This window comes from Lactuca serriola, chromosome 8, assembly GCF_051521515.1.
Source record: "Lactuca serriola cultivar US96UC23 chromosome 8, Lser_US96UC23_V15, whole genome shotgun sequence".
NCBI lineage: Eukaryota > Viridiplantae > Streptophyta > Magnoliopsida > Asterales > Asteraceae > Lactuca > Lactuca serriola.
This window is the reverse complement of record NC_136415.1, coordinates 10,176,929-10,186,357: the sequence shown is the minus strand read 5'-3', so window position 1 is coordinate 10,186,357 and position 9,429 is coordinate 10,176,929. Positions and strand designations below refer to the sequence as shown.

At 34.7% G+C, this 9,429-nt stretch overlaps 1 protein-coding gene across 2 annotated transcripts; it reads right to left on the bottom strand.

Annotated features, from left to right (window-relative positions):
* Window positions 1-888: 888 nt before the first annotated feature.
* On the bottom strand, window positions 889-6,265 carry LOC145066076 (homeobox-leucine zipper protein HDG1-like). Of its 2 annotated transcripts, none has more exons than XM_079013248.1 (9): window positions 6,110-6,265; window positions 4,657-4,883; window positions 4,450-4,567; window positions 3,641-4,357; window positions 3,459-3,560; window positions 3,159-3,353; window positions 2,113-2,290; window positions 1,643-2,007; window positions 889-1,553 (listed from the first exon to the last, which is right to left on the bottom strand). In XM_079013248.1, the coding sequence occupies exons 2-9, from the start codon at window positions 4,872-4,874 to the stop codon at window positions 1,161-1,163; spliced, it is 2,286 nt and encodes a 761-aa protein (XP_078869374.1). In that variant the 5' UTR covers window positions 4,875-4,883; window positions 6,110-6,265; the 3' UTR covers window positions 889-1,160. The 2 variants fall into 2 exon arrangements, with proteins under 2 accessions (XP_078869374.1, XP_078869373.1); XM_079013247.1 differs by lacking the exon at window positions 6,110-6,265 and adding an exon at window positions 5,046-5,592.
* Between the last annotated feature and the right edge of the window lie 3,164 nt (window positions 6,266-9,429).

The window sequence follows — 9,429 nt, the reverse complement described above, 5'->3', positions numbered from 1 at the left end:
CATTAAAACAAACCTAACCTCCTCTCTAAATCACGTAACCATTCAAATATACAATTGTCAACCGTTTGTTTGTGTTAAAAATTTGAAGAGGCCATATATAATTCATTTAGTCAAATAGATAGTTATTATTTTGTTAAATTAAAAAATTAAAAAAGTAACGTTAACTGAATTCTATAATAAATTAAAAGAATTATTTAACTAATTTCTCTACTAAACAACAAATTTATCCGATGTGATTGCCGATCTTTAAATCTTATTATAGGAAATTATAAAGAAGTTTGTATATATTTTTACTAATTTGTACCAACCAAGTGAAACAAGTTTTGGTATAAAACGAGTTGCAAAAGCTTTGTATCAACTATAGCCGGTATTACCCATATCAACGTTTCTTTTACGTGATTTAGACAATTTTCCGTTTGTCAGTTTGACAGCCAAACAATTCCATAAACATATCAAATCACTAGGACCTTCAATATCCATATCCATATTAAATTAATATTATGCAAACACTAACTTTATTTGTTTTTCAGAGATACTTTTAACAAAAACTTTATATCATTTTCAATGAGTCGCCGTAGGCCTGATTTGATCCAAGTTGTAGAAATAGTTAGGTTTTGTGACTAGATTGATTGTTCGCACATTGATGTTCATTCACATTTAGATGCCCAACAGGTTACATCTAACAGCAAAACTGTTGATGATCACCCATCGCTTATATCTAAGGCTCTTGAAAGACTTAGTTCTATCATATCTTGAACCTACAATGATTATGGTTACAAATACAGGTATCAATGTATCATGTTTATAATACGATTTATAAGTGGATTTTCGATTCATAAAGTTGGAACAAACATGCACACTGAGATTTTCGATCAGAAAAGGCAAACAAAACCAAAGTCCCAACTCAATTCATACAAAACACAGAAAAACAAACGAACAAGAGAAGCCAACAAAGCTGAGTTCACCTCACAGGTCAACTGAGTCAATACCCGAACCACAAAAGTTCATCGCGGTTCGTTCTTGACTCAAACCCTAGTTCGTGAGATCAAACCCAACCCCACTCTCCTCTTTCCTAAAAAAAATTAATCCACACATACCATCATCTTGTTCAATTAAAAACACAAGAAGTAATTCTCCTTATAAAGAGAAAATCAATCTATCTAGCTACTAATCTGCCTTCCTTGTTGGTTAGAGTTCACCACCTCTTTAATCCCTTGAACAGTACGCGAAATAAGATTAATAACTGTGTTGATCGACTCCATTGTAAGCTTAGACGATGGCAAATCATTGACCAAAATCTGGAACCCAACAGTCAACAACGAACCACCTTCTGACCCGGGTTTGGTCACCGGTGCACCCGCCTCACCCACACAGTCCGGCATGATCGCAAACCCAGATGGCAATAGAGCCACACATGATGAGTCACCACCACGCATCACCACATCAATTGAATTTATGTCCACAGCTGCATACACTATAAGTGATCCACTCACATCCGTACTACTTTCTTGAAGCACCAAAACCGTGTTCTGATTCGCATTTCCACCCGAAGTCTACAAATACAAAGAAAAAATTACCTATAGTTTTCCAGATTAAGTGCTTAACCTGTTAAGTCCATTAAGTAAAAAAGAAACAGACTCACATTGGCACGTAGAAGAGAGATGGTATTCAGGTTGCCATGGTCTTGACTTTTTGAGAAACGAATCATGTTCTGCATAGCGGTCCCATGGGACAAAACGTCCCATTGGGACCGTAGTTCTTCATTCAACATCAGCGCGAACAGGCGCTGATGTGGCATGGGCATCCACACTGACATGGTGGCGCTCAGCACTGCCGAAGGGTCCCCATGATTATTTAAACTTTTACGGATCATAATTTTAGCTGCTTCGGCTCCATTGCCAATCACCTCCCATTTATGACCACCAGTGGCACAAACTCCGGCACAAAAGTTAGACGTCATACGCTGTGCAAGAGCCGTTAAACTCCTTCTACCACCGGGAGGTAACACTGTTATAATATTGTCACACGAAAAAAAAACAGATATTAATTAGAGTGTATATAAATAATGAGAAAATAAGAAAAGTGGTGTGAAAATGGAAAGTGGAAATCCACCTGGACTATGATCATCGGTGGCAGAATCAGGTGACATGATTGTTGCCATGCACTCGCAATGTCTTTGTAGTGTTGAAATCCATTTCTGAGCACCAAACCCTAACCCCGATCTAATTAACGGCCGATACTGATGGTGTACGACACCCTCTTCGTATTCTGTATGCTCGATCCACATTACCTGTTAAAAAAAAGTTATATTATTAATGATAATTATATGGTTTTTACTTTTTACAGTCATATTTAGCATAAAAATCATTTTTTGAACTAAATAGTAAATATAATAAACTGATAGTACTAGTAACAGACCACATCCAGGCCATACTTAACCTCGTGGTTGATAAAAAAAAACACGATAGATGGAGTGGTAAGTACGGTGGGAGTGATAGATTTTGTATATAATATAAATGTAACACCAAGAAATGAACAGTTCGAGGCTTATTTTTTTTCTTCCTCTCTATCTATAGATATAAAAAAATTATTAATATTTATCGGGATTCAACACGTAAAAGAATCAATTTGATGCCTCAATGTACGATTTAGTTGAAAAAACGTATTCTGATCTTACACCATGCATGTGACGATCATACTTCAATCTTTGAAAAATGTGACAGCATAAAACAATACAAAAGAAAGAAAAATGTGACAGCATATAAATGATGTAATAATATTTAATGCAAACAGGAATTCGTCTCTAATCAAGTACATTCTTTTTAACACCAAAATAATAATATTAAAACTTTACAACATAAAAGTTAAATTCAATATACATACAAAATAATAGTATGTATTTAATTTAAAAAAGAACACCACAAGTAATAAATTTATATAGAATATATAAATAATAAACAAAAATTTTAAAATTAAAGAACTAATTTGTACACCATTTCTGGTGCAACAAATGGTATCAACACCATTATTGTTCTTAAAGTTATCATTACTAGTTACTAATTATTAGAGATGTCAAATAACACTAAATGATATTGTGTTGTTAACCACCGACACTCTATACTGATATCGATACTGATTCAGATATTGATAGATGTTACCTTTGAATAACCATTGGGCATATCATGCACGATACACCCAGACGGAAGTCTCCTAGATATAAATCCTTCTCTTCCGCCATCAACAGACAAGTCAACCACCGCCCATACACCCTCCGCGTGTTGTCTGCAAAACCGAATGAATCTCACTTGGCGAACCGGTACTAAAGGCGAAACCAATTGAACCTCAGCTTGCATCTGCAAAAAAATAAAAAGAAAAAAATAATAAAAATCTTTTCTTTAAGTTTTTTCAATTTCAAAAAACCTTAAAAATTTAGGAACAAAAATAAGAACAACGCTTACAAGTTGGACAACCCCATTTCTCGAATCGCCGGATCCACCCGAAATCACATCGACAGTGCTACTACTTCCGATCAAACCAAGAAACATCTCTCTCCAACGATTCTGCATAATAAAAAACAATATAATCATTTTTTTATAATAATAATAAAATCATTGTAAACATGAAAATTTATATAACATACAGAATCGAGTAAAGCTTCCACAAGTGCCAAACTATTGATCATAACAACACCACTAGCCCTGGAAGCCTCGGTGACAAATCCATGTGGCTTCATACCAAGACAAAGAGGAAAAGTTCTCATATACTCATCTAAATCAAGAACTTCACCACCACCACCTTCCATGTTCCCAAGCCATAGTGGGCTATTCACCTGCCCAAGCTTCATCAATTCATCCATGGCATTCAACGCAAGCTCCAAAAACACATTCTTATCATACGCCATATCAATACCACCACCACCACCACCTGCCGCCATCCCCATTCCGGGTCTTGAAGGTGACATCAATGGCAAAGCATTTGAGATTCCGTTGTTGTAATCCAACCCCATCGGTAAACCCACATCCATCGGGTTTATGTTTAATCCGAATCCATTTCTTCCGACAGCTAATTCCAAGTTGGAATTAGCCATTCCGGGAGGCACGTTACCACCGCCAAATGACGATAATGGCCTTCCCAGGAACTTATTGGCTAGAATCGATATTCGACTGAGTTCATCTCGTAACCGGGCGTTCTCGATTCTGAGATGGTGTTCATCGATTGATATGTCACCCAGAATTGCTTGCCCCCCACAATTGTTGCAGACTGGAGATCGAATTGCTTCTTTCATGGCGATGTTTTCGATCCGGAGTTTATCGTTTTCTTGTTTTAAGATAGCATTTTCATGGCGCTCCAGTTGTGTCTGCAACAATGTCGTTTGTTTAATCAAACAATGTTAAAGATCAGTTACAATTTTAGTATTATAAGGAAGTAATCAATCAATCAATCAATCACCTTCATTTGAGTTCGTCGATTCTGAAACCAGAATTTGACTTGTTTGTTTTCCAAATTCAGCTTCTTTCCGAGCGCTAATCGTTCTTTCTCATCTGGGTGAGGATTATCTTTGAAGGAACTGTTGCAACAAACAAAATAATGAACCAGAATCGAAAAAAAAATAAAATTCATGAAATTAAATTAATAGATAAAAAGGAAATTACGTACGCTTCGAGCTCTTGAATTTGGTATGGAGTATGGCGGTGATATTTCTGTCTCCGGCGAGAACTGGAAGAAGGGCCAGGCGGGACATCTTGTTCGTCGCCGGATGCACCTTCGACATTGTCACTTCCGCCGGACCTGCTTTCAGATCCATCTCCTCTAACCCTTCCCAGATTTCCTTCAAAGTTTTCACCTATCAAACCGATTTCTCCAAGTCCTTCCATCTTCGGCTTCTGTTTAAAAAATTAAATCATCACAAATCATAAATATGATTATATACTACGTACCCATATATATATTTTCGCGAGAAGAACACAGAAAACAAGTCCTATCAGAAAGAAGATAACACACACAGGCCCACAACGAAAACCAACACGATTAAGAAGAATGCATACTAAGGCGAGAGAGAGGGATTCTGAGTTGTAAAGAGATGAGGCGATGAGTTGTGGTTGAGAAATGGGAGCCCTGAGCAGTGGCATACTGTTAAAAGAACCATCAGCCATCACCATTCGTGAATCCCCACCAACACCGCCGCCGCCGCCGCCGTAAAACCCCCCAAAACTCATCAGTAAAACCGAAACTAACCCTTTTTTACTGTAAGACTACAAATCTTAATCAATCTTCCGAAATGGGTGTGATTTGTAGATTCGGTTTCTCATCCACTCATGAGAAAAGCCAGATCAAGTGTATGTATGTGTGTTTGAGTGGGGAGGGTGGGTAACTGGGTAATGGGTATGTATGTAAACTCTAGTCTCTTAATTAATTCATATTCAACAACCAAAAGCCATAAAAATTAAAGACTACCCGAAGGGGTGGGTACAAGACAACCAAAACCCTTACTCTCTCGCGTTAATTCCCCCTCTCAAAACCCTAGACTCTGACAGACGAGAAGTTGACCGTTTAGCTGTCATCTGTGAATAATGGCCCCATTTCCATGTACGATATACGAAAGAAATAACGAGTTTCAAAAAAAAAAAAAAAAAAAAGATTACATCTTTTCGAACAACCCACAAGTGAAAAGAAAAATGGCTAAAAAGGGGTAAATTTTCAAAGAATCAAATTTGACTTTTTAGCTACCTTACAGAAATAGAGGAAAAACGACCAGTTTGAGTAGTTGACCCTCTTTTTCTCTCATGTAATCTAGAAAACCACATACAGTCCAGAAAAGAAGAAAGAAAAAAAAAAGTTGTAGAATCTTTTTATTGTTTTTTTAATCAATAAAATATTATAAACAGAGCAGATAGATACAAAGTTTCAGATTCGTGTGGACCTCCCCCCTTCTATTTTCTTTTCTTTGTTTCTCGAGATCAGGGACACAGTAAAATACCCAGAAAATTTACGAAAACAATGAATAAATAATGCGAAATGGAATGGATTAAGATTAACAAACATGGATTGAGAGTTGAAAGCTAAATCGATAGGGGTAAAGGTTAAAACTTCATGTTTAGATCTAACTTACGGTGAATCACGGTGGCGGAATCAGTGGCTGTAACAGTCTGTTGGGAAGATAGAAAATTTCGATTTGGGGATAATCAAAGAATTAAAAATACAATAAAACCCTAAAAGTAAAGGGAGATGTGGGAGCGTATAATGGCGTCCATGAATCTGAGTGTTTGGAAGTGGATATATAAATGAAGGGGGTAGGGGTCGCCTCCTCTCTGTTCTTTCTAAAGACACTGGTTCGAGATGTCCGCCCAACGTCGGATTTCAGACGCGTGGGCGAAGGAAGCGCGTGGGCTTGTTTTTGCTCCTTCTTGTATTGGGTATTTTTTCTTGCATACCATTATTGAAAATTAAAACCATAAATAAATGTTCAAAGAGTTTTTGTATATATTCATTTAAGTTTTCAAATAATGACAGAAAAAAAAAGTCATATAACAAAAAATTCAGCACCTTCATTTTTCAATTTCTAATCATGAATAAAAAAAATGTACATTGTATTATTATATATTTTCAAATATTCGTATGACCATATTACTCAAAAAGGTTATTACATAGTCAAATGAAATCTTCAATTAGAAATAGCAAGATAACTTTATATTTACCCATACATACTAATGTTACCGACTTACTAATTAATATAGCAACATTTTAGTTATGTTTTTTAACAGTAATAGTTATAGTAATTAAAATTTTGAAAATAAATATCAATTTTAGAGTATATCCAGATGCCGTCATAAAGCATAAATATGTATATTGAACACTAAATGCTTGAAAATATGCATATTTGTTTGAAATCATATTACATTGAACTCATCATTAAACAATATCCTTATGTGTATAAATGCGCGCATGAATGGTTCATATTCTATTAGAAGATTTTGATGCTAAAATATATTCTTTAAGACACGCTAATATGTAATACACGTAATGATTATTCGTGCTTTTGCTTATAAATAATTTTTAAAAATATTAAGAAAAATATACATCGTTAAAAACAAGACTAAACTATACAAATAGTCTTTGTGGTTTATTGAAAATTGTCACTTTTGTTCAAAAAGATTTAAACTAGCACCACAAGTCCAAAATTTTTATTTTGTTGCGAGTTTGATCCAATTTACTTTAAACTTTTTTGTAATGACGATTTTATCTTTATTTTTTGCTTTTTTAGTTTTTTTTATTTAAATATTTTTATGATTAAAAAGAAAATAAAAAATATCTCTCTCTCTCTCTCTCTCATATCTTCTTGGCTTGGTTTTCACATACATATGCTGCTGGAAAATCAGATCAATTAGAACCCTTATGTCGGAGTCGCCACCCTGTCGTCTCTGTTCCTCCATTTCTGTTTTCAATAGCAAAAACCCTAACTATGGTTTTTTGTTTACATATTTGTGGTTCATGGTTCATCAGACCCACCTTATCGTCAACCACTGGTTGTTAGAACTTGGTCTGTCTTCTCCGATAACTGTGACAAGATCAAGTTGATGACCATAAAACTTCGATGTTCGGATCCCACTGGCCAAAAATGCTAGACCTTTATGATCTCAGTTCTTTCTCCGTCGGTTCTTTGTCAGTAGCAGTGAAGAGCTTAAGGTGACGAAGGCTTTCAAATCGGAGGGTTTTCAGATGGGTTTTCGAGATCGAAGGGTTTTCAAAGAGGTTCAAAAGCGGTGTCGATGTTGACCAGTGTAGATCTGGAAATCTTTCTCATCGCAAATTACTGATGAAGACGGTCGAAGGCTCCGACAGCTCTGACGAAGGGTTGCAGTGATCTTAAATGACTTGAGAAAGAGGGTTATGACTCCCTCCCAAACAACCATCGTTTATTCATCTTTGTTTTTCCATATCTGATATGGCGAGCTATGGTGGAGATGAAGGACGACATAGATCCGTATCAACGGTGGTTTTGTTGGTTTCCAACAGAAATGATAGCGGTGGCGGTGGTTTCCGATTATACTTTTCAGATATGAGGTTTTCAAGGAGATGGTGGTGGTGTTGACTTGTGGTGGTCGTATAAGCTAGATGTGTTGACCTGTCGTGGTGGTGGTGACGTTCATCATTTTTGGTGGTGGTGTTTATCTTTTCCGGCGATAGTGTTCAGACTTTTCGGTGTTCTTGTTAGCTGAAGAGAGAGAGACACACATAGAGAGAGAGAGAGAGAGCGAGATTGTATTTTTTATTTCTTCGTAAAAAATTATAAAAGTAAAATAGAAAAAGACAAATTTTCTTTTTTTATTTTTCTTGTAAACAGAAAAATATTTAAATAAATAAATAAATAAAAAAGATAAAAGTTATGGCAAAATCGTCATTATGAAAAAATTTAAAACGAATTGGATCAAACTCGCAACAAAATGAAAACTTTAGACCTATGGTGATAGTCCAAATCTTTTTGCACCAAAGTGACACTTTTGATCAAACCACAAGACTATTTGTGCAGTTTAGTCTAAAAACAACTGACTTATTGTTATATTAGCTATAAAATAATAAAATTATTTTTATCGTGAGTCTAGGGGACGTGTTACAAAATTTCATAAATGAAGTTCATTGTGCAAACCTTGAGTATTCAAAATTAGGTGTGAGACTCATGTATTACATGAGTTTATTTTAAAAAAATAATAAATATAAAATTCTAAACATTTGAAAAGTTTGAATTTATAAGAAAAATAAGAAAAATATCGAATTCTAACAATTAAAGTGTTTTTTTCTCTCTAAATTTAAACAAATAATTTAGATAAATAAATAAACAAAATTAATGAAGCTTTAATTTAATAATTTTGAAATTAAAAGGAAAGTTCATTAAGATAATTAATATGCATTTATTATTGCATTTAAATATTATGTGCAATTTAATAAAATAGAAAAACAATAAAATGACACGTGGAATAAAAATTAATTCAAAATAACCACAAAATGACATTTGACAAATTGAATGAGAATGTGACAAGTGACAAAAAAATCTTCATTTATTATAGTAGATATAGTGTTATGTGACCTTGTGACTTACCTCATGTGGCAGGCCTTGTGGCAATATTGGCATGCACCATTCAAAAAGTTTGCATCAACTATTCGTAAATTTGTAGGAGTTAATAAATAAATAAAAGATAAAATGGTAAAATTCGTTCATGTGATATCTATTTTTTTTTAGGTTTAGTCCAAACCTTGATTTTTTTGGTTTCGTGGTCTTTGTGACCTAGTTTCGTTACGGATTTTGTCATTCGTTAAACTGAAATGACTTTGATATTTATTTTCTATTTTTCTTTTATTTTTGTAAATATAAACTTGTTTATTTATTCAAACAATAAAAAATAAGAGGGTCTCTCTCTCTCTCTCTCTCTCTCT

What these genes read in the sequence shown, in the direction of transcription:
- LOC145066076 (XM_079013247.1), bottom strand. Translation starts at nt 5,216, where the DNA reads ATGAGTTTTGGGGGGTTTTACGGCGGCGGCGGCGGCGGTGTTGGTGGG. An exon ending in ATCGACGAACTCAAATGAAG is followed by an intron (nt 4,358 to 4,449) that starts GTGATTGATTGA and finishes ACATTGTTGCAG; the next exon opens with ACACAACTGGAGCGCCATGA. An exon ending in TGCCCAATGGTTATTCAAAG is followed by an intron (nt 2,291 to 3,158) that starts GTAACATCTATC and finishes TTTTTTTAACAG; the next exon opens with GTAATGTGGATCGAGCATAC.